The sequence below is a fragment of the Oryza sativa genome, chromosome 6, assembly GCF_034140825.1.
Source record: "Oryza sativa Japonica Group chromosome 6, ASM3414082v1".
In the NCBI taxonomy this organism is placed as follows: domain Eukaryota; kingdom Viridiplantae; phylum Streptophyta; class Magnoliopsida; order Poales; family Poaceae; genus Oryza; species Oryza sativa.
In genome coordinates, this window is record NC_089040.1 from 4,960,893 (window position 1) to 4,986,370 (window position 25,478).

Here is a 25,478-nt window from a genome sequence, read left to right on the forward strand (position 1 = left end):
CAACTGCTCTTGGATGGTTCTGGCCAGAAATTTTGATGAACAATGTTATTTTATTTGAATTTCGTATTGGTTTATCGAATTTTGTATTATAGCTCCAAATTGATGTTTCGGTCTGACTTCTATGTCTGATGCAACCTTGATCAGCAATGAACTGTAATTAGCTAAAACCTCTACTGAGTGTTCTAGTTCTTCTAACAAACAGTTTGGCTACATGGGATTTATATTTCACTGGCATCTTTGGGTCACCCAAATTTACAGGTGCATTTGCATTACACAAAAGAAAATTATTCAGGGTTGCCAAACAGGGCCTGAGTGTGAAGTTTATATCTTCTTGATGTCTCCCAATCCTAGACCAAGATTTTGGGAATATGATGAAACTTTGTCTAAAGAGTAATAAGTAGTATCTTCAGTTTCATCTACTACAGCAGTAGAAAAGATGCAACCACATGGTTTGCAAGACTCTGTACTGAGCCAAGATCTGCATTTAATATCAGAAATTTTATACTGAAAACTCAAGGAACCCAACATTTTGGTCGCACTGGGCCTACTATCACAACTCTTAAGGAAATTCTGAAAAGAACAAGGTAACAAAAATGTTGGGTTCATCCATGGCTTTGAACCAACCTTTTTTAACAGTAGGGCACTAGGGAGTGGTCATTCAACATGACAGATTGAGGAAGCGCGGCAATAAAACATTGCATTGAATTCTGAACGATAAACACCAGGAACCGGCGTTTATTTGAGGCAAGCACTGCCCAAAATCTCGCAAAAGTACTGAAACCTTAGACATAGTACACATCCATGGCAAACATGGATGCCAAATGACAACTACAGAAAATTATCAAATTCGAATGCAGCTGACGGCTTCTCCTGCTGAAGATGCATATTTTCCCCTCCATTACTTGGATGTGCTCTCTCCATCGACAGCCAATGGGACGGCGCTGGCCTGGATTCAACAAAGAAATGTAGCAACAGAATTCAGAGATATGCTCAGTGCAATAATACTGAAATTAACAAGCTGTTGAACAGCGAGAGTAACTTACCAGGCTGCGGTATTTCAGAGCATAGAACATCTCAATGTAACGGCGAGTCTCGCGCCTCTCAAGGTTGCTTACGTACTTCCAGAATCCGTATACACCAGTCAAGGTCATCAGCCTCTCAGAGTACAGCTTCCAGGTGTACCTGACAAGTCCAAATTTGTAGGATCAATATAGATTGGACACATGATTTCTACAGTTATATGTCAATCGTAAAAAAAAAATGTTATATATTTGCAGATCATGAAATACATACTTCTCGTAAATCCTCTGCAGACCTCCCTGTGAAATATTGTCCCAGTAGGTTGAATCCTGCTTGCACTTCTCAAAGAAGTTGACCAAGATATCAGCAGCCTTGTCACTGTGGTAAGGATCAATGTGCAGACCAGACACCCCATCAACAATAATCTCAGCAGGGCCACCATGGCATGTTGCGATTGTTGGCAAACCACATGTCATGGCTTCGATGACAGTCAGACCAAACGCTTCATAGAATGCAGGCTAAAAAACAATTTTAAAAGCAGTTTTAGTCTCAAGCACAAGGCTGTTCTTTACAAATAGTAGAAATCATTTGCTACTGGAAGCTCAGAATAGAAATATAGCAGTAGAATATGACAGCGTATGTATATACCTGGACAAAGACTCCCTTGGTGTCACAAATGTATCGGTACAACTCCCCGTTACGAACACGGTTCATCTGAGCTGAGATCCAGCGGATATGCCCCTTCAACTTGTACTGGTCAATGAGACCGTACATCTTCTTGAACTCAGCCTGCTCCTCCCTGTCCTTGGACTGATTGCCGTGGTCACCACAAACAATCACAAGGTTTGCCAAATCCCTGAGATGTGCATTCTTACCATACATCTCAACCAGACCTGTCATGTTCTTCACTCGGTCAAGACGAGCCATGGAGAAGATGATTGGCTTGTTCTTGTCCTTCAATACAAACCTGCAGAACATTAAATAAACATTTTATACACAAAAAAGAACAGCGTGTATTCAAGTTTAGATGCCAAACTCCACTGCTAGAAAGTAAACAATTGTTCAAGGGGAAAAAACAAGCATTGAAGTCACTATTGTAAACTAGCTGGGTCAGACACAATAATTATTATTGTGGTCTACTAAGGAGTGAGAAAATTAAGAATTGCAGTTCAAATCTACAAAGTTCTAGTGCATGGCACTTAGTAGACTGAAGAGCCAAAGCTAGACCAAACACACAAATCAGTGTTTAATTATTTGTTACATGGTAGGTGAATAACAGGGACGGAACCAGCAGTTCAGTACTCACTTGTGTTCATCGTTCTCGACTTCACTGTAGAGAAGCTCCTCAATTTCAGGGTGGAAAGCAGTGAGCCTCTTGTCAGCCTCGGTGTACGGGAAGTAGACACTCATGTCAGCTCCAGGAGAGACAATGTTGAACTTGGGATCAAAAACATCTATGCCATGCACAACTCGGTAAAGCCCAGGAAGGGTGAATGCAATGTGTGATTCATACTGCCCCACAGTGTCCTTGCTGAAGAAACAGAGGAAACAAACATCAGATACCCGTTTAGGTGTTGGCACAACGCAGCAATATTCTACTGCTCTTTAGAAAATTTTACCTTCCAGCAATTTCTTGGAATGTACTGGTGATGATGAAATCAGTGTGATTCATGGCGATAAGATCAGCAGTGAATTGGCATGAGAAGTGGTACTGGCTGTCAAACTTGTCCAAGTATATGTCTGAGTTGGGGTATTTGGTTTTCTCCAAGGCATGAGCAATGGTACACTGTATCCATGTAGAAGAGAAATCATAAGTAATTGACTTAATGAAAGAAATATTTAAAGGAGTGGTTTACAACCAAACATACCTGGGTAACTCCTAATTTGTGAGCCAGCAGAGTGGCAACAAGGTTTCCATCACTGTAATTGCCAATGATGAGATCAGGTTTGGCTTGCATTTCCCTCATAATTTCGTTTGCAACATCCTGCAACCAAAAAAAAAAAGATGAGCTCTCAGAATTCATGGTTTGTGCTCAGCTCTGAAGGACGTTGTCAGATAAACCATTTACCTCAGTGTATGTTTCCAGGAATGGCCAGACATCAAAACGGGAGATCCACTTGCGGAGGATACCATTCTCACTCCTGAATGGAACACGAAGAATGTCAGTGTGCTCAGTTCCAATAACCTTCTCCACACGCTGGCCGCATGTAGTACCAACAGCATCAGGCAACAGCCTGGTTACCTGCATCAAGTAAAATCATGTCCGCACGTTACTCTACAATTCGCACTGAGAAGTGTTTAAAACTTGAAACATTCAAGACCAACATCTTGAACATACAATGAGGATCTTAGGTGTGATATCAAGGCCTTGCTGCTTGATCCTCAAAAGCATCTCATTCTCCAAAGCGCGGACTTGGTCCAAAATGTACACAACCTGCAAACAACAGAATAACAGGTCAAAACTAGAAATATTTGAAGTACTGTATATAAGGGGAAAATTTGTTAAAAAGCTCTACCTGACCACCAGTATCAGGGTATCCCAACACATTGGATTGGGCAAAGTATCCATGCGGAGACAGGATAACAACATTGAACATCATTGGAATAGTTCCAAGGAACTTCTCCAAGTTGGCCGGATCAGGGGCCTCAAGAAGGTCAAGAAGCAAGTGGATGGTGTCAAGCACACGCTTTGCACAGTCACCCCAACCCTTCTCCAAACCGAGCTCTTGGAACCTGTATTCAAATCATGAATCACATTGTAAGGAATTATTCCATTTGCAGTAGTATAACATGGGCTATATGATAAGGAGAAATAATAAAGTAATCACCTGTGGTTGAACTCCGAGTAGGGCGTGTCTTGAGGAATGCCCATCAGATATTCTTCTGCCTTTCTAAGGGATGATTGGAGCCCACGAAGGCTCTGAATTCTGTCATTCAGCATCATTGTCTGTAATAGAAAATTCGGATCCCGTCATTTGGTGGAACTTACAGAGAATGTCAAGTGGGTTTCTAAAGGACTAACATTTAAAGCAATTCACACAAGAAAAAACATCTAGTATAAAAGCATTTGGTATGTTCCACAAATTGGAAGCTTACCGTGCCCTTGTGGTTATGGGCTTTCAGGAAGTTCAGCAAGGGGTAGAGGCTCTCCTTGTCCTGGAACAACTTGGACGACAGGTGACGGTTAAGGAACTGCACCCCATTTCCGATGGACTTGGACATGGACGGGCGCGGGAAGGAGGCATTGAAGGGCTCAAAATCAAGCTCAAGAACAAAGTTGCTGTTGGTGCTGTTTAAGAAAAACAGAAGTAAAATTCAGTCACTGTTATTTTGCTTCAGTTATAATCTGCAAATCGTCGTTCTGGTACTTACTGTCCATCAACAAGCTGTTCCTTGAATGCCAAGTACTCAGAAACACTCAGCTCTTCCACTGCCAACTCACTTACATTCACCCGAATGTAGTCCCAGACACCAGGCCTTGGCCTGATGGCCAGTGCAACCCAGGGCGGCAGCACAATGGCTTCCTACATACAGTCAAGGAAGTAAGTTAGAAAGACTGGTATTTGACTTTGAGTTGACTATCATAACCATCCTGGCTCATTGCCAAATTTACCTGAGCAGCCCGGAGAATGTCTTCAAAGGGAGCATATTTCTCTTTGTCAGCTTCGATCAAGGCATCGAACTCCGCAAGCAGCTGGTGACGCTGGAGCATTCCCTTTCCCTGGTTAACATACCTGCATAGAGTGATATTTAAGAAATAGAACCAATGCTTAGATCTCACATCCTTTCTGCGGCTGAACTATGTTAATGGCACTACCACATAAACCTGATTTTTACTTCTTATTTTTAAGACCACATGATCTGTACTTAATCTAGCTATGAACAAACAATATTTCAACATCATCTAAGATTCATGACTCAAGACAAAAATGTTAGAGCTCATCACAGATTATTATAGATACCATCATTAAAACTAAAGAGATGCATAACCTTGTCAGCTAAGAATTTGTAACATACTAACATGTTATCGTTTCACATCTGGGTTGACTAAGAACTAACCAACTGTATGGATAAAATCATTGAAAACTCAAAACAATTAGTAGCAGGTTCCAAGAAGACACAAGATATTATATTGAGATCTTCACCTAGAGAAGAGTGCAATCAACTCATTGGGATGAGACGAGAAGGTGGCACCGAGGCGTTCGCGGAGACTGTGGAGGCGAGCTAGCTTGGCAGCCATGACTCAATTTCAGGAACTGCAAAGAAAGGTTACACTTAGCAACACGTACCAAAACCACTCACTTGCACAAGAATAATTAGTCAACAGCCATCACTAAGCATTGCAAGACTATCTCTGAACAGGAAAGCCATGCTAAATCAACACTAATAACATCACACAAAAGCATTGGAAGATCAAAACATAACTAAAAACAGCTGTTTCATCTACACAACTGAAAGCATCTATGGTTTACGAAGCAGAGTGCGAGTACTGATTCAAAATAAATCAACCTGAACCAATATACTCTGACAATGTTTTCAAAGGGATAAAAGAACCAGCTTTATCAAATGGATTTGTTGGGTTTTAGTAAGTATCATTGAGATACCGATGGCATATCTCAAACTTTGCAAAATTATAATGGCATGGTTCCAAATTACCCTTTAGTATTAGCACCAGTTAGATCCTAATTCCTAAATCCGATAGGACAGAGCGAAAGATCCCTGGAGATATGAAGATTTGGCTACAGATTAAGCAGAGCCAACATGAAGTTCCGAATATTATGAATCCGCAAGCGGGGAGATCAAAGAGAAGAATACGGAAGGTCGCGACTCCATGAAAGAATCCAACCAAAAACCCAAAGATTTTTCTCAGTTCAAAAAAAAAAAACCCTTCATTTTTGGTTCGCCATCCACCGACAGGCACCAAGACATTCCTCAGGAAGCAAAAAAGATTAAGCAGAACAAGTGATAAGCAAGACACAGTATCAACGGACTACGAGTCGAGAAAATCACTGAGGCGCGATTCTTACTGCACCAAGTAAAAAAAAATTTGGGGGCAAAAAGAACTCTGCAATGGGGCGGAGCAACGTGGCAGCAAAACTAAAGGTCGAGGATTTGAGGTTTTTTGCCGGTTTTCCTCGAAACCCCGAATCCGCTCATAGTAAACCCACTAAACTGCAGCAGAAACCCCCCTCTTGGTTCAGATTTACCGAAAGCAGTAAACCCAAGAACATGTCAGCAAAAACTCCTGCAAGATTCAGCTGACGACCCACCAAAGAATCGCAAGAAATGGGCGAGCCAAGACCACGATCAAGAGGCTGCAAGCGCCGCTGAATCAGCTCAAAAACCCAAGCAAAAAATCACACAGCCAAGATCAATCAGCCTATGGGTAAAAGGGAACAGTTTGGCAATGGAAGCAACATACCCAATGGTGGTCAGAGACGAGCAAACGAATGGAGGGTTTCTCCGAGATCCAGAAGGACCAATAAATAGTTGCAAAACCCCAGTGCTCTGAATTCTGATAGGTGGTAGAATAGTACAGATATTGGTTTAGTGGTAGGGCCTTTCAGCTGACATGATGAAACAGCAATGGATAACCCCAAATTATTGCTCCCCCCAAATTCCCCATTTTTTTAATCAAAACATATGTTTTTTTAATCTGATGGTGTCACTAATCATGTCACTAGCACAGGCGAGTACTTTCTCTGTCCAAAAATAACCGAATCTACTATCTCCGTCTATAATATAACAACATAGATCGAACGAGACATTTCATAATGCGATGAATTTGGACAAATATATGTCCAAATTCATTATACTATGAAATATCTCACCATACCTGAGAAGGAGTAGGAAGCATAACAAATCTGAATAAATATATATTCAAAATTGTAGTGGGTTGGTTTTTTCCTAGACGAAGGGAGTATCCTATTAGCATATGCCGGCACCATTGTCAGCTTTGGAGAAAAAAAGCTTCAATCTTTTTCTCTGTAGAATAATAGACTGCAGGTGGTAGACTTCTACAAATAAACAGAAGAAAAAAGGACTGGTTGGGGATGAAAAGAAAGCAAGAGAGAAATAAAGCAGATGCTTTTCTTGTTTTGCCTCTGCAAAAATCTCACGGTTTGATTTGGTGGATTTCAGGATCTGGTGATTTGATTACCAGACCGACCATCAGATCAGGCGCAATGAAATTGTTTCCAAGAAAAACAGCAAGAAAATTTCTACCCTTTACAACTATTGACACTGACTAGTGGGGCCCACAGACAAAATGACGACTCATCCCTCCTAATAACCTTCCAGAAGCTTGACCTCTGAAACATAGGTCTTTCAGAAAAGCAGAAAGATCATGGGCAGAATTGCAGAAAACCATGGGGAAACACCAAGGTGGTGCTAGTAACATCTACCATCAAATTGGTAATTCTTTTATGCTCTTTTGAACAACACAGTAATCTCTAACATCCAATTGGCAATTCTTTTATGCTCTTTTGAACATATTAATCACTAACATGGCATTACAGCGCAGAGTGGAATACAGTCAGCATCAGAGAGAGGACAAGCAGAAACAAGAAATCATGCAAATATGCTTTCAGTGAAAGAAAGCATCTGTTGCTTCTTTGCAGATGCACCAAATTACCACCTAATTAGCCGTGTCAGGACAGTGATTTGTTAACAGCATTTCTTTTTTTTTTTTGCATCGGGCATTCCGTGCGTTCCAAACAAGAACAAACCGGCCTAAGAAGGTGCAGCAGTTGGCAACACTCATTTTTTGGTAAAAAAGAAAAAGATGGAGAAAAAGAAACGTTCTTGTCACACGAGATTGCAATGCTTTGCTCTTACGCTAAGAGTGCTTTTTATTAAGATTAAAAGTCTGTTGATATTCTTGCCCTCTTTATCTCAATGATAAGATTCTCGCCAAAAAAAATTTCCCCGAATTGCGCCCAGAATCACCATAAATTATCCCACCTAACTGGAGTTTCTTGAACCATGGCCACTATTCATATATTCAGAAAGCAAACTTTATCATAGCCAAGAATTTTTCATCAAAGAAACCACTAACAAAATGCCACATCTAAACTAAACCAAACAGCATCTGCAAACTCTAATCAGCATTGCACATTTGCACTGAAAATGAAGGAGAGCAAATAGGCCAAGAAATTACCTCTTCAAGAACACCAAGAAACAGAACGAACGAAAAACACGGCGGTGAACGGAATTCAGAGCCGACGATGGAGATGCAGGGAAGGCCAGAAGAGCATTTTATAGTGAAAAAAATCTTCTGTTTTGCCTGCGAAAACAAGTCACGAAAGGTCCTGGATTTTCTTCAATCCTGTGGGCTTGACCCACGGAAAAAGAAAAGAAAGTTTAGAAAAAGGTTCAGTTTTTCAGATGGTAACCAGTCTGTTCCAAATCCAGCTCTCAAATCAGCAGGAAAATTTGGGGGATTTCTGGTTTTGTGCATGCAGATCACGTTCTGATCGCCTCTCTTCTCTGCAGTTGCACGATCGTGCTAGCTGCCTTGTGTGTTTTTTTCTGTAACCAAAGAGAATTTTTCTGGTAGATTATTTATTCAGGGGGAAAGAAAAGAAGGTGATCGTTTCCTTTATAGCTGTCATTGTTTTTGCTAAGTGAGATGCTAATCGTGTAAAGTTTGTTTTTGTACACTGGCTACAGTGGCGTATTCAGAATTGCTATGGGTGGTCCAACTTTTTTTTAAATACCGTAAATATGACAAGACAATATACAGTAGAAGTATAAATTTGATCAAACACGTATCCTGATATATTACTAAGAGAGGGTTTTTTTCTCTCTTTCCAAAAAACTTTTTTTTCCTTTTCTTTTTTGTATTCATTGGCCTTGTGCTGGATTTTTTTTTTCTTTTGTCCTGGATTTTACGCCAATTGCTGGCTACAGAAACAGGGGCTGAGAATGAGGATGACTGCTTGGTTTAGGTTGGTGAAAACGTTTGGTTTTTGTCCCTTCTAAAAAAACGTTTGGATTTTTACAAGAGAATAATTTTCAGCGCAATTCCGTGGTTCAAAGGTCAAAACTGATGATATCGACATGTACAGAAGTTCATGGTTCCTAATACAGAAGAATTACACAAGAAGAAGATGATGATGATCACTGAGTACTTATATCAAGCAACAGAAGGTTATCTAAAATAAATCCAGCAACAGCATATGTCATCTTGAATATCTCCAAAGGAAGATATTGCAGGTGTTTCTGAAGAAATTTTCAGATAATGGAAGATGGAGAATCTTTCTGAAGAAAAGAAATCAATCAATTGTAAAAGTTTCCGTTGACGTAATTAGGCGCATTTCTACTACCATCAAAATATTTCCAGAAGAACAAATTCTCAGGTCCCAATCTAGAGATAGAAATATAAATCAACAAAAGTCTTCCTTTCAGATTCAACGCTAAAATCCAATCACATTCCATCGATCAAATTATCAAATATAGAAGCAAAATGAAAATTTGCTTCCCCTGACATTTTGCTTCCCTAACTCTGTCTCGTACACATAGTGAGTAGTATTTTTTATTTCAGATCATACCCGGTAATTAGCATGATTATTTCGATTGAATTCTGCCCAGTTGTTAATTTACTGAATCCATGGATTTTAAAATTTTAGGTAACAGATCCTCTTGCAAAAACAGGAAATTGACAATTCCAGATGAGTTGTGTTGATGCAATTTAAATTTCAGAGTTATATAAAGGGATCAAGCGAATCTTATGGTTATATAAAGAATCGTGTGAAATTTCAGAGGGACATAGGACACATAGTGAGTAGTATTTTTTTATTTCAGATCATACCCGGTAATTAGCATGATCATTTCGATTGAATTCTGCGCAATTGTTAATTTACTGAAACCATGGATTTTAAAATTTTAGGCAACAGATCCTCTTGCAAAAACATGGAATTGACAATTCCATTTGAGTTGTGTTGATGCAATTTAAATTTCAGAGGTATATAAAGGGATCAAGCGAATCTTATGGTTATAGAAAGAATCGTGTGAAATTTCATAGGGACATAGGAAATTTTCTCAATAAATCCGGATACAAATTAAATTCGAAAAAAAATAAATTCGGATACAAGTAGAACATGAAGTTTGGAGCCGTATTTTTCAATAGTGGCGACTGGTACGTCGCTGGAGTTTATAGACTGAAAGAATTCAACGCAAAGGGTATATCTAGAAACGGTGTACTTTGCTAGGAATTGACTATACTGATAATACGTGGCAATGAATCAAACACAACGGTCAACGGCGATGAAGTCGTGGTTGCTTTCGTGTTTGCATCTCCTGTAACTTGTCTCAAAGATCTGTGGCTCACATGTCCGTAGGTTATCAGAAATCCAAGTTATTCTGGACCCCTTTTTTCCATATATATTTGTATGTCTCTTATGTGTTCTCGAAAAAAGTGTCTTGCTTTCAATAACACCAGCTACTTAAACAAGCAAAACATCATAAAAAGAATTGAATTTTTGGATGCATATGTCTGAAAATTTTGCATGCAAAGAAATGCTACTGGTCATAATATAAGCTTAATATCACTCTCAGAGACAAGTGAATGCAATCTTTTCCACTTTTACCTTTGTTTATCCCTCCTTTTCTCTGTACGATATGGCCCTTGCGCCATTTCAGATCAAGGGGGCAAAAAATGGCCCAAGTACCGAAAGTTTGCCACTGGCTAGGGTGTTGTTAGGTCGTGAGCAATGATGTGATGTCATCGTCAAAAAGAAAATATCATGTACTCTCTTTATTTTTATTATAAGGCATGTTTTTATTACATTAGAATAAAGTTGTGACTAACAATTACGTTACTAATACCCCCCTTCATTTTTTAATAGATAACGCCGTTAACTTTCCGACACACATTTAATCATTCGTTTTATTCACAAATTTTGTGCAAATGCATAAAATATACATCATGCTTAAAATATTTTTAGTGATAAAACAACTTATAACAAAATAAATTATAATTATGTAAATTTTGAATAAGACGAATTATCAAAAGCGTGTCAAAAAGTTAACGGCGTCATTTACTTAAAAAATGGAGATAGTATAATTTATGTGATACAAAAGCATAACCATAAGTAAGTACTTTTTAAGTACAAATCTAGTAAAATCAATTTTATGTCAAAAACATATATCCTAATAAAGTAGTTGTTGATGGAAAAATCTTCTACTAACGAAACAAAATAAACCTTAATTATATTTTTAAAAAATGGGGGTACATTTTCTAAATGAAACAAATGGAGCTAAGAGAAAAAGGAGAGAAGAGAATGATGAGGTTTGTAAATTAATTACCAGCAATACAGTCTAATAAATAGCTTAGTACCATAATATTTTCCACATAGTATCTATATATAATTAAATAATTTATTTATTAACAGACAAACTATTGTACAATTTATGTATATCACTTAGATATTATGTGTAAATATTCTACTGTGGCTGCTAAACCATTGTTCATACACATACGGGCCATGATTTTCAAATACCCAGGACCTATTTGGTTTGGAGAAAATTTATGGGAATTTCGAAGAAACTGGACCGCTTCATGCATGAAAAACCCATAAAATTCATAGCTAGGTTTCAAATGAACCCTTATATTTGGTTTTTTTTTTTGTGTTCATCAACTCTAGGACTGTACACGCGTACGTGTCCAATTGGTATGCATGGAGCTATATACTCTCAAACAGTGCTAGCTAGACGCAGACAAAATTGTGTGTACGTGTGCAGTGTGACGTGTGTTAAAGTGTGTGCTTAAAAAATTGTCCAAGTGGTAAATCAGCTAGCTACTAATCCATTAACAAGTTGATCAATCACTACCTAACCTGCAGCCACATCGGATGCTCACGCTACGCTTCACCTCGCCTCTAATCCTTATCCTTTGAGACCATCTCGTTTCAATAGCCATCACTAATAAATTTTTGTGCTGGTACAATATCACCAATAATAGGTAAGACCCACCTTAGGAAAAATTATTTGAGTAGCTCTGGACCCCAGATGTAATTATACTACTGTCCAGATTTAATTTTCTGTTGACATTGTCCATAACCTGAAAGTCTGACAACAACCAACTAACAAATATCTTCATAGTTTTAGTTTTGTGAAAGGTTGCATTACTATTATTCAGTCGCCGGGATATTACTGTCAGTCTATAGTAGCTAAAAACATATTTAGTACTATTTTAGGAAAACACATTTTTTCCCTCACTATTATAATAGGGTTATCCATATCCGACGGATAGAGCGGTTACTGAGAAAGCTCGACAGGTTTCTAAAACTGAAAGGATTTACCGTCGCGAGGTTATCACGTACGGTAACCGAGAGGTAACCGGGCAATAACTTTCACCTCATTTTGCATTAGTTTTACCTTGGGTGAATTATATGGAGCTATAGTCCAAACAAAGCACCATTAAGTTTGTCAAAGAGAAAGGGATGGAAGAGGGACACAGAAAGCATCAGCACCCATGCTACCTGAATATTCAGAGATCTCACTGCGCGTTATGCATGTGCAGAAGCAACTGGCACTGCACTGGCGGCTTGGAGATCGATCTGCAAGTTGTTGGCGGCGGCGACTGACCTCGCGGTTAAACCCGGCGACGGCCGCCATGGCCGGAATTCAGAAACAAGAGGAAGAGTTAGGTACAAAAGGGATTAAATCTGGGTCCCAATTGGGAGTGGCACGTCTCCATCGTCGTCGCCTAGCTAGCTATAGCTTGCACATGCATGGTATAGCTACTAGCTGCTCTCAGTCACGCGGCTAACTGGAGCTGGAAAAGCCATGGTTGTCGTCGATCGTGAACGTGCCAACAAGTAACCTGGCAGTTGTATATTCTGGCTCTCCGATTGGGCATGAGGCATGAGATGGCGATCGATCGGCTCCATGGATGGGCTTTGATTGTGTGTTCCTAGTACCGTGATTGGGTTGCTGATCTCTGCTGACCGGCATGGGCGTCGTCTCTTCAAATAGTCTTGCTAGTTAAAGCTTGAAAGGACTTGCGCTCTTCAGTTAATACTACATCCGTCCCATATTACTTGTCGCTTCGAGGTAGTACTCAGTTGAAAAGAACACAGCTTAGTTGATTAGCTTACTTATCATGTGATAGTAATACGAGTTAGACTCACATAGGTAATTATATTTTTCTCGTATATGTGAGCGCTATGTTTCTTAAAAAATGTAGCAGAAAGTAGTTCATAGGCGTGTGGCTTAATCACATTTGAACTAAAAAATAACTCATATCCTTTTTTTTACTTGACCCTTAGACGATTAACAGTTTCTGTTATACACATTTTGAATTTTAGTCATTATTTTGGGTAAGGATCGATGTATCCATGAAATATTTTGAATAATACTGATGCGAAAACACTTTTAGGGACAATTGATTAAGGTTGACGTATGTTAGTGCGAATATTTTGAAGGTTTGATGGCGTACATTAATTCTAAATAATACTATTTGTCTCAGAACTGATGGATGTGGCACTTCCTTTTAGGGAAGATAATACTTTCACACCTAGTGTTGAGGAGAGAGTATGAATAACCCATATCCATAGTTCCATACCCCATCTAAAAGTTGATTATCCATTCTCAAATAAATTAAAATGGTATGGGTAATCCAAAAGATATAAGAGAAGAGGCATAAGTGGCCCATTCCAATATAAATACCTCAAAAGTTGGGCAATGTTCACTACTAGAAAAAGCATTTTCGCCAACATTGGATATTTATTTTCGCAAGCGGACATAACCCTTAGAGCCAAATAGCCGCCTACAAAAATGCAAATTGGACCACACAAGGTGTGCGCTTGCGAAAATTAGCGTGGTATATATATGAGGCACATGGGCTGATATTTTCTAAGTGTCTTTTCCTCTCCCTTCACCTCTCCTCTCCCCTCCCCTCCCCTACAACTCTCCTCTCCCCTCCCCTTCACCTCCTCGCCAGCGGCGAAGGGCGGACGGCGACCGGGCGCGGCGTCGGGCGCGGGGGCAGCCGGGCGCGGCGGCCGGGCGCGGCGGGGTGGCCGGCAGCGGCTCCCCTCCCTCCCTCCCCTCCAGATCTGACCGGAGGGGGGAGGGGGGAGGCCGGCGGCTGGTTGGGAAGGGTGGACGGCGGCCGGGCGCGACGGGGCGGCCGGCGGCGGTTCCCCTCCCTCCCTCCCCTCCAGATCTGGCCGAAGGGGGGAGGGGGGAGGCCGGTGGCCGGCGGCGAAGCGCAGACCGGAGGCTGGTAGGGGCGGCGGCGGTGGCTCCCCTCCCCCCCAGATCTGGCTGGAGGAGGGAGGGGGGAGGCCGGTGGGGGCGGCGGCGGCGACGACGGCGTGGTGCGGCGCAGCGGCTCCTCTCCCCCCTCCCTCCCAGATCTGGCCGAAGGAGGGAGGGGGGAGGCCGGCGGGGGCGGCGGCACGACGACAGCGCGGAGCGGCGTGGACGGCGACGATGACGGCGAGGCGCGTGGTGGCGGCGGCAAGGCGCCTGCGATTTTTTTTTTCTCGTTCAACGGATTTTCGCAGGTGGGCCATTGCCCCGACTGCGAAAATCATTGATTTTCACAGTCGTTGGGCTGCAGGCGGTCCTCCCCTCCGCTTGGAAAAATCATTTTTGGCCGCCTGCGAAAATATTTTTTCTAGTAGCGGCTGTTCTTCCATATAATATATCATGCCTTTAAAATTCAATCAGATTTGACTTTTTGTTAGTGTATAAACGCGAGTTTACAAATTTTAGAACCGCAGTTTTTACATGTACCTAATGGGTTTAGGTAAAGTGGGTATTACGTACCTTCGCCCATACCTAAAACTAAAATAAGTGATTGATGTTTACTGATATGGGTATGGGTATGGGTATGTGTATGGATATGGGTATGTGTATAGGTAATTAATACCTAGTGGTAGTGGCAGCCCTATTAACACCAATAAAAATGGTGTGGTATATGGTATACGTATACCTGCCTAACCCCTTGAGGCCTAAATTGTTATGTATACTAAATAAACCGATCGACAAGCACCACAGCTACCCTTATATCTCCAGCCTTTACCATCTTGAAATATGGCATAATTCAGAATCTTGATACGGGACCTTAGCTCCGTTTGAATCTTCTAAAGATGAAGATTAAAAGCAAACACGTAAAAAATGAGATAACTATTAACACATGATTAATTAAGTTTTAATTATTACAAACTTGAGAAATAGATTTATCTAAAGTTTTAAAGCAACTTCTATATAGAAAGTTTTCGGATAAAATACACCGTTTAGCAGTTTGAAAAACGCGCTAATTGAAATCGAGGAAAAATCTGTATTTTTTACTCCCCTCTTTTTCCACGCGCACGCTTTTCAAACAGTTAATAGGTGCATTTTTTGAAAAAGAAAATCTATAAAAAAGTTGCTTAAAAATCATATTGAAATGGATCATTCCATTTTCTATACGGGAGGGATTAGTTCGAATCTCTTACTGCCGAATACAACCTAAGTGTCACTTTCTTACTGCTGAATACAACCTAAGGGCCCCTTTGATTTGGAGGAAAAACATAGGAATTTTAGAGGATTTCAATCCTATAGGAAAATTTTCTATGAAGCCCTTTAAAACAAAGGATTGAATCCTATCTAATCCTTTGGAATGGACAATCCTATAGAAATTTTGGAGAAAATTTAGCAAGAGCTTCAACCTCTTGCTAACTTTCCTTTGAGTCTATATCTCTCATCCAATTCCTGTGTTTTTCCTGTGGTTCAATCAAACGGTCATTCCTGTGTTTTTCCTGCGTTTTGCAATCCTCTGTTTTACACTTACATTCCTATCAAAATCCTACGTTTTTCATATTTATATGTTTTCTCAATTCCGCGATTCAAAGGGGCCCTAGTGTCACTTTATTACCTGACGCTTGAAACGCTAAAGAGAAAAAGGTTGCATATGACAAAGTTTGACGACATGGATAAGCATAACATAACAATCAGAAATGCTTTTCATTATATATGATCCAATTATGGCTGTGTTTGATCCAGGGGTAAAATTTTTTGTCATATCACATCGGATATACGGACACACATTTGAAGTATTAAACGTAGTCTAATAACAAAATAAATTATAGAATCCGCCTGTAAACTGCGAGATGAATTTATTAAACCTAATTAATTCATCATTAGCAAATGTTTATGGTAGCCCCACATTGTTAAATCATGTAGTAATTAGGCTTAAAAGATTCGTCTCGCAAATTAGTCGCAATCTGTGCAATTAGTTTTTTAAGCCTATATTTAATACTTCATATAGTTATTTAAACATTCGATGTGACATGGTGAAAAATTTTAGGGTGGGATCTATACAGGACCTATATAACAATATAATAAGATCCATGTGCCTTTTGGGAGACAGGTTGGTACGAGAAGACAACAAAATACACAACAGTATATCTTCTGTTGCAATGGAAATACATTTACTCCTACGTAAGATCCTAGCCCAAGAAAAGGGTAAACACTCTAGTCATATATATTTTACAAACAAAATGAAAATGCCTGAAAAATGTTAATAACATCACGTCTTTAATTACCTCACTAATCGATGTTGAAGTAAAAATAGCATAGTCAAGAGGTAGCTTTATCGATCTTGTGGATTTTGATGTGTTGAGAAATGGTAGAGAAATGTTGCAATACTTATCATCCAATATATATATATCTTATCCGCGGGTGACTGGATATTTTGATGATTATGGCGTTGGCGCACAAAATGATATCAATGGATAGCCTGTTTGTCCTCTTCATCTTCTATCCTTTACGAGATAAAAAAAAATTTGAATGAGATCGATTGATGATATTAGCTATTTTGGGAAATCACAGTACTTAGCAGTCAAGAAGGAGAGAAATAGAGACTAAAAAATGAGATATCCAGATCATAGAACTACTAACAGCGCTGCCGACAGCCGTTCGTTGGCCGGAGTAGAGAGGGGTGGGCGGAAGAGTGGGAGCATCGGAGTAGAGACCGGTGGAGAAGGAAGCACCGGAGCCCAAGCTGCAGTAGTGCGCGCATCTCGCCGCCTGCGGCGACCGGACGAGGGGTTGAGGGCACGAGCAGATCGAGCAGGAGAGCAAGAGCCAGTTACGGTACGGCCGCCAGGATGTTGGGCACTCGGCCATGTTTGCCTTGCTCGTCAGTCGTCACCTTGGTGGGCGTGGGCCACTGTCCACTGAGCGGTTGGTCCGTCTTAAACGTATGGGCTACCGTGGGTTGCAGCCTGTACAGGCCTAGGGCCGAATGCATGTTGGGTGGAAATTTCGTTATACATATCTAGGAATAAGTCCACGTACCACCCCTCAACTTTACGTCGAGTCTGTATGACATCCCTAATCCCCAATACCAAAAATCTTTGCCCCTCAAATATTCAAAACCATGCAATCAAGGTCCCATGGCAGTATATAGGGGTGGTTTCGCTGGCGTGACATCCTAATCAGCAATCTGGACACACATGTAAGTGAGAAAAAAAAATCATGTGGGGTCCGCCTCCCTTCTTTCCACCCTTTTCTTCTTCTTTTTATTTTTTCTTCTTCTCTTTTCTTTTTTTGTCTTATATAGCGAGCGCACGGCTGGCGAAATGAAGCGCCGCCAGCGGCGGCGGGCAGCCAAAGTAGGCGGAAGAGGAGATGGACCCGCCTGCTCTAGCCTCTCACCGCCACCTGCTCCGCTCCGCTAGCCACGCGCTCACCCACCGCCGCTGCCGCTGCCCCACTCCACTCCGCCAGCCGCCACGCGCTCGCCCGTATGCTCGCTGCTGCCTGCTGCCACAAAGAGAAGAACACTATGTAATACCAAAAAATAATTGAAGGATGGTCATACAGAAGATGGATTAAAAATGACTAGTAATATGCTTGTGCTAAAACTACGATGCTATAACACTATGTTAGTGAAATATTTTTTCCCACCTTCACATTTCATCAATTCCATCAAAACTTTTGGCTTCTTATGACATGCATCGATTTAATTGAAACACGGTGGCCTGGGAGATCTGCTTAACTCTAGTGCAGGTCCAAGACTTGCCTCGAGTGTGCTAAGAGTGTGCTAACTGGTTTGATCCTGCAACCAGCAAGGAAACAAAAAACAAAGTGAGTCAGCCAATAGCCGATCAACCGATATACCGATGACATATTGTTAGTGATCCCAGCCGATGTAGTTGGTCCGGATCGGCTATGGATTGATATATAAATTAAGCATAAACCCTAAATATGCCTCATCGGCTGTAATATCATCTAATCAGTTTGTCAAGTATAAGTCAGACGATACTATAGAAATAGTCGATGAAATAGTATTTAGAGCAAGATAGATTGATAAAGATAATGTACTAGCTAATATTCTAGTACAAACTTATATAAACAAATCAATCTATAGAAATATATCAAATAACGATCAGTTACCAAGTTTGGCAACCCGACCGGTACTGATTTAGACTTGATATATTTACATAGGGTGATCTATCTATATAAGTGGCAAATATACATAAGACTAGTAAAATAGAATGCATATTAGGTAAGATCGGTTGAAACTCTGATACTATCTCTAATTATAATTAATTCCTGGTTAGCTTTTAGCGTTCTAGACAAGACTAGCGATGATGCATCTCAAAGTAGGTAGAGAAACCTAAAGTCTAAATAATCAAGGAATTAATCACTTTTCAAGATGGTAGATGCCGTAGTTAATCTAATCTAGTAAGGCAATTTAGCTGATACCGGCACCCTAAAGCGAGAACCAGTCGATAAGGCTAAATTAAGATGCTAAGACTAGAATAACTAAGCCATATGATAGCAGATGGTTATGATAGAAGGACTAAAACATCTAAAACAATATAATAGCCCCGATAGTACAAGCCATCAAGACGGGTTACCTCTTGTCGAGAGAACTCGCCGAAAAGAAAAGCAAAAAAGGGTGGCGATGCGCCGAAGTTGTATTGGATTGTCTCCTCAATTACAATGGTCTGGGGTCTATATTTATACCCCAAGTACAAACTTAGTACATTATGTACACGATTGAAAACTTTCCTAAAGATAAGATACAAACAAGACCTCATGGTGGTCTCTTGCCAAATCTCCAACAAACCGACTCAAATATCCTAATTAATGGATACAATTGCCTTAAACGAGCTATATCTCTTATTGGCAATTATGGTTATCTCAATCTAGGCCCAAACCGAGCCCAAGTTGTATTGTATCGGCTACTTGCCATATCGGCTAAGTCAATCCCCTGTCCTGTTTCTAGCCGATACGATGCCAGCCGTGCGCAGTCCAACTTTGATTTCAACTTGATTCCACACCAAATCTGCTTCGATCTTGCTTCTTCTTCTTTCGAATATGATGCAAAATTCCATTGCTAACACCTGGGAGATTTGTTTCACTCCAGTGCTGGTCCAAGGCTTGCCTCGAGTGTCAAGAGCGTGCTAGCTGGTTTGATCCTGCAACCAACAAGGAAGACAGAAACCGCAATTAGATGAACGATAGCTTATTAGCCGGTAGAACCGATGACGTATCATCAGGACCCAGCCGATATGGGTAAACCTAATCGGCTGTGGCTTTATGGTAAATAAGAAAAGCAAAACCCTAAATATGCCCTATCGACTGTAATATTGTTTCTTTACATTTTATCGATCGTTTTAAGACAATATTATAGAAATAGCCGATAGATCAATATTTAGAGTGCATATAGATAATGCACTGACCAATACTCCAATACAGACTTATATAAACAAATCAATCCATATAAATATATCTAATAGTAATCGATTACCAAATATGAAGTTTAAGCGAGATCAATCTAACTTGATGTATTTATATAAAGCAAATTATGTGTATAAGTGGAAAATATACATGAAAAAAGATCATGAAACATGCACTATCATGTATATTAGGTAAGATCGGCTGAAACCCCGACGCTATCCTTAGTTATGACTAATTCCAGATTAGTTTTTAGGGTTCTAGACAAGGCTAGGGTCGATGCAACTCAAAGCATGTAAACAAACCTAAAGTCTCAACAATCAAGGAATTAACCACTTTTCAGAATGGTAGATACTTTAGCTAATCTAATCTAGTAAGACGATTTAGCCGATACTGGCATAAACCCTAAAGCGAGAATCGGCCAATACAACTAAATCGAGATACTAAGACTAGATTAACTAAAATATATGATAACGATGATCACGATATAAGGACTAAAACATTTAGGTGACATAATAGCCCCGATAGCGCAAGCCGTCAAGACAAGTTATCTCTTGTCGAGAGATCGCAGCCAATGACCCGACTTGAAGCAAGAACTTGTCAAAAAGTAAAAAGAAAAGGGTGGCGATGCGCCAAAAGTTGTATTGATTGGATTGTCTAACTTATTACATAATTACAATAATATAGGGTTTATATTTATACCCCGAATACAAAACATGTTTATTATGGACACGATTCAAACTTTCCTAAAGATAAAATACAGACAAGTCCACATGGCGGACTCTTACCATATCTCTAATTCAAACCAACATAAATATCCAAATTAATAGATACAAATGTCTTGAGCTCAATCTCTAAATGACAATGACGGTTATCTCAATCGACGCCCAAACCAAGCCAAGTCAAGCTGTATCGGCTACTTGCCATATCGGCTCAACCATACTCCGACTCTGTTTCCAGCCAATATGTTGTCCAGCCGATGTGCAGTCCGATTTGGCAAGATCCAATCTCCTTCGATTCCTCTTCAATATCCAACTCCAAATCCGAGTCTATATTGCCAAATTTCCGAGTCAATATCAAGGGCGTTTAATTGGTTTTTATTATGTGGAACGATTTAATATGACATACTATAGATAATTTGGATATTGAATTCTAAATTTTATTTTAAGTAATCTCACGATGTGCATGGATAAAATAATTTAGCTATATGATTATATGGTACAATTGATTAAAAACTATTATCACAAAATATGTTTCCATATACTAATTAAGAATGCTTGAAAATAGGAGGGTGAGGGCAGGGGTATATGCATGGTACGTAACTATGTACACATATAACTTATTTGATGGCTGGGGTTAGGGCATGGGCCTTTTCCCTTTCTTTATTTTGATAAATCTAATGGTAGAAAATATGGGTCTACCGTATATTAATGAAAATCGATGGCTAGATTTTTTTTCTTTAATTTGCTAGAGTAACACGTCCCGAGTTGAGAATGTTTCTAGAATGCCAAGTTACGGTTTGAGAGCGTTTGTAGAATGTTTAATGAACTTTTAATATATAATAGAGGGAGTACTCTTTCCACCTCAAAATAAACTAGCCTCGTATGGAATGTGTAGACGGGTGATACCTGCAAAACAATATTCTGAGGATATTGGGGTACGTTGATACGACATCAAGCACACAGAAGACAATGAATATACTTGTCACGGTTACGGATAAGGCATACCTCCTATCCTACGACTTATGGAATATACGAATACGGTATACCTTCATGTGTACGACCTGTTCCTGCATATGATAAGGAAATCATCAATGTATTATGGAAAATGTCTTCACAGGTGTAAAGAGATTAAAGGAATCCTTCTCGGTGAGGATTGGGTTGTTTCTATATCGTTGTTGACGGTCGTTATCGACTAGTTTCGAACGTCAATATTACCTAATATATGAAGACTAGCTATGCTTGCAATGCATAATTCCCAAATAAAATATCTACTTCTACTATGTGCTTTGCTACTAACATATATGTAGGATAAGCACACATAAATGAAGGAGAATTAACGGAACATAAACAAACAATTAATCAGAAGCCGTCAAGAGGTAGACTTATGGATGGATGGACCTATAAATCCAATGAATAATATCAAATGGGCCCAAACTACTACATCACTGGGCTGAGGAATCAACGAAGAGTACACCTGCCAAGTTCTGGGCCAAATGGGCCAGACCAGGGTTCGAACCAAAAGCAGCCCAGATAGCCCAGAAATTCTACAGGCGGGTAGTTATCGACATCCAATGGCAGTTGTGACCGTTTCTACCTGAAACAAACGTCGTGGATACATGTCACAGGGAGGTGAAGCAAGAGGGAATATGCTCATTGGATACCTTGAGCATCTCCACTCTCCCAAGGCACTTCATGGCCTATAAATTCCTCTCCTCTCATTCATTCCCTCACACACTCAAGAAGAAGATCAAGAGCTCTCTCATTTAGTTTGGTTGTTCTAGTGCTAGTGGAGTAGGAATTAGAATAGTGTTCTTAGTCCTCGAGTCTTCAGGAGAATTCGGGTATGGCTCTAGAAGCTTTTCTCTCTTCTCTTGTAATATTCATTGAATTAATTGAATATCCTTCTTTATACATCTTTGGTATTTTATTCCATTCATATTATCTGGGTACCGACTTTATTCTATACTTGTATTGATATAGTTGTGTAGTTAGCTTACCAGAGAGGTGCAAATGTGTGGGTTTAATGTCCAAATATTCGGTTACTCTATGTCGGGAGCTCGGATGTAGAGTAGTATTTAATAATGTAAGCGTGGTGCTTAGATTATTAGATATCATTAATCGGGGTTATATGCTGCGGGACAGTAGAGGTGGGCCGCTGATGGTGACATCTTAGTACGGGTATTCCACCATGTTAGTATATAATCCTAAGTGCAATTTCCTGGGGATGGTACTCCTCCGTATTTAGCCTCTGTTGGATAGCCATGATGGGTTGTCGAAAGGAACTCGGCAACCAGGGGTGGTCTCTCGAAATACCAAGAGGGCACTGTTAGGAGGGTATTGGCTGCATGACTGTATAGTAGCAAGTGTAAACTAAATATCTATACTAGAAGTATAGGAATGAATTATTTTCTTATTCTTTCTCCACTTAGCTTTGATTATATTTTAGTGAGAGTATCTTAGTTCTTTCTTCTGTGTGTCACCTTTATCATACCCTTGAAATTACTTAACCCCTACATAGACCTTGATAAATACAGGTAATATACAAACTATTAGCATAGTACTCTCTTATCATATCTTTCCCTGGGATTAAAAAAATACGATACCTTAGAATACTTCCGGGTGAAATACTACAATGATATATCACGCGCTTGCGGATTGCATCTGTAACCATAATATACCATGAGTATTTCTACGTCATTGCTGGGAATTATATTTTCGGTGTCCCCATATTCTACTTGGAGATCAAGGCGATCCACGGTATAAAAGGAGGCCCCCAGGGGGTTCAGATCATCGAATCATAGCTCCAACAAACCCACCATAGTTTACAAAGCCAAAGGACATCAGCTGAAGCCGCCATGAGACCTCGTCGAACAATATCGACGAGGATCTAGCCGGTATCGTCGGATTCATCTGTTCCCTTTGTATTATGTGGTTTTCCACATCAATCTCATATAAACTAGATTAGGGCTATTACCTTACGAGGGGCCTGAACCAGTATAATCCTTGTCTTTTGTTTGCTTTGATGTCGTATCGTGTAGATCCTCGTACCAACGTCCCCCAATACCCCACTTATCCAGTCTACGAGTATCCCCTGTCGACAATGTTGGTCCATGTCCCTCATGAGGTAATAGCTCTAATCCAGTTTATATGGGATTATAAAAAAAACTACAGAGTACAATAAAGAATAACAGAATCTTATTTACTTAAAAACTCACCAATTTCCTTAACTCAAATGGATCATTTTTGTATACTTAACGTATTCGTATTTCTCATGACTCCAAGGATATAAGGTATGTCTTATTCGTAACCCTGACAGAATGACACCTTCTAATATACCGAATTTGAACATTTTCATATTAGTTATATTAATATGTACTACCTCCGTCCCATAAAACTTGTCGCTTTGAATTTTTGTTTGTAACTTTTGATCTTTCATCTTATTCAAAAAAAAATTATGGAATTATTATTTATTTTGTTTGTGATTTGCTTTATTACCAAAAATATGATTTACTTTATTATCAAAAGTACTTTAAGTATGACTTCTCCGTTTTTATATTTGATCTAATTTTTCAAATAAGACGAATGGTTAAACTTTACAAGAAAAAAGTCAAAGCGACTTCTAATTTAGGACGGAGGTAGTATCACATCTCGTATGAGATTTATTCTGAGATGAAGATAGCAGTAACAATCTTTACCTTCTATATATGCTCTCTTTTATTTATAGTGGAGGTGGGGCCATGAGCAATCATGCATCGTTGACCCACTGTTGGACGACTTTGTCGTTGAGAGTAAAGGCAGATGATACGGTTCCAACAGTAAGGGTCTCTCTGAAAAAAAGAATTATGAAGAAATTTCATATGTTTGAAATCCTATAGAAAATTTTTGTATGTAACCCTTTGATTCAAAGGATTGAAGTTTTCTAAATCCTACAAAATTCCTATGAAATGGCTTATTGCGTATAGGTTTTGGAGGAAACTTAGCAAGAGGTTCAACCTCTTGGTAAGAACCCTTTGAGTCTATTTCTCTCATTCGATTCCTGTGTTTTTCCTGTGGTCCAATCAAATGATCGTTTCTATGTTTTTCCCGTGTGTTTGCAATTCTCTGTTTTACACTTACATTTATGTTAAAATCTTATATTTTTCTTATTCCTCTATTTTTTCATTCTTACGATTCAAATGGGCCCTTAGGATGTGTCTGGTTATTTGGATGTAAAGTTTTTGAAGTATACGAACACACATTTGAAATATTAAACGTAGACTAATATAAAATAAATTATAGATTCTGCCTGTAAGCTGCGAGGCGAATTTATTAAGCCTAATTAATCCATTATTAGCAAATGTTTAATGCAACATCACATTGTCAAATCATGGCGCAGATAGGCTTAAAAGATTCGTCTCGCAATTTACACTACTACAAAAATCGTTTTTCTGTACGAGGGGGTCGGTAGGTTCCATGCGGGCCGCTTGTGGCGGCGCCTGCAAAAACCGCCCCCCGGGGGCGGGTTGATTAGCCGCATGCGAAGATCCATTATCGCATGCGGCTGGTTAAGACAGCCGCATGCGATAATAGGTCTATTTTCGCATGCGGCCGTCTTAAGGGGCCGCATGTATTAGGGCATGCGGCTCCTTAAGACGGCCGCATGCGAAAATAGGCCCATTATCGCATGCGGCTGTCCTAAGCAGCCGCATGCGATAATGGATCTTCGCATGCGGCTGGCTTAAGGGACCGCATGCGATGATCGGCCATATATGCTCCTCCAGGCCCGAGCTTGACCATTTGAAAACGAAGCTTTCTCTCTCCTAAAGCAAGCACCAATTAGGGGGGGAGGTTTTCAACTCGAAATTTTTACTTGAACTCTATACGAAAGGTGAAGAACTCTCTATCCTGCTTCATTTGGCTCCATTTTTGTTATATTTCGTTGGTGGAAAGTGGAATTTTTTTAATATTTTGACAAGGTTTGTTCCAACTATTTTTTGCAAAATCTAGCTTCAAAATATATGTTTTGATGGGCAAATTTTGCATGTAATCAATTGTACATACTAGTTACATGT

The 25,478-nt window shown here is 39.8% G+C and overlaps 1 protein-coding gene and 1 long non-coding RNA gene across 5 annotated transcripts; both read right to left on the minus strand.

Annotated features, from left to right (window-relative positions):
- Window positions 1–291: 291 nt before the first annotated feature.
- On the minus strand, window positions 292–8,249 carry LOC4340386 (sucrose synthase 2-like). Of its 4 annotated transcripts, none has more exons than NM_001402777.1 (16): window positions 8,181–8,249; window positions 5,167–5,277; window positions 4,635–4,755; window positions 4,394–4,545; window positions 4,118–4,310; window positions 3,850–3,968; window positions 3,538–3,754; window positions 3,360–3,455; window positions 3,090–3,263; window positions 2,889–3,005; window positions 2,640–2,806; window positions 2,327–2,551; window positions 1,669–1,987; window positions 1,294–1,538; window positions 1,044–1,182; window positions 292–946 (listed from the first exon to the last, which is right to left on the minus strand). In NM_001402777.1, exons 2-16 carry the CDS (start codon window positions 5,259–5,261, stop codon window positions 899–901), a joined length of 2,427 nt encoding a protein of 808 aa, NP_001389706.1. In that variant the 5' UTR covers window positions 5,262–5,277; window positions 8,181–8,249; the 3' UTR covers window positions 292–898. The 4 variants fall into 4 exon arrangements, with proteins under 4 accessions (NP_001389706.1, NP_001389707.1, NP_001389708.1 ...); NM_001402778.1 differs by lacking the exon at window positions 8,181–8,249 and adding an exon at window positions 6,444–6,556; NM_001402779.1 differs by lacking the exon at window positions 8,181–8,249 and adding an exon at window positions 6,292–6,455.
- An 8,084-nt stretch (window positions 8,250–16,333) lies between these two features.
- On the minus strand, window positions 16,334–17,118 carry LOC136357109 (uncharacterized). The gene is made up of 2 exons (XR_010742189.1): window positions 16,916–17,118; window positions 16,334–16,779 (listed from the first exon to the last, which is right to left on the minus strand). It is a non-coding gene; the product is annotated as an uncharacterized lncRNA (long non-coding RNA).
- Between the last annotated feature and the right edge of the window lie 8,360 nt (window positions 17,119–25,478).

Coding starts and splice junctions, on each gene's coding strand:
- LOC4340386 (NM_001402777.1), bottom strand. CDS start 5,261: ATGGCTGCCAAGCTAGCTCGCCTCCACAGTCTCCGCGAACGCCTCGGT. Junction 4,546..4,634: donor ACATTCTCCGGGCTGCTCAG/GTAAATTTGGCA, acceptor GACTGTATGTAG/GAAGCCATTGTGCTGCCGCC. Junction 3,969..4,117: donor CCCATAACCACAAGGGCACG/GTAAGCTTCCAA, acceptor TTTCTATTACAG/ACAATGATGCTGAATGACAG.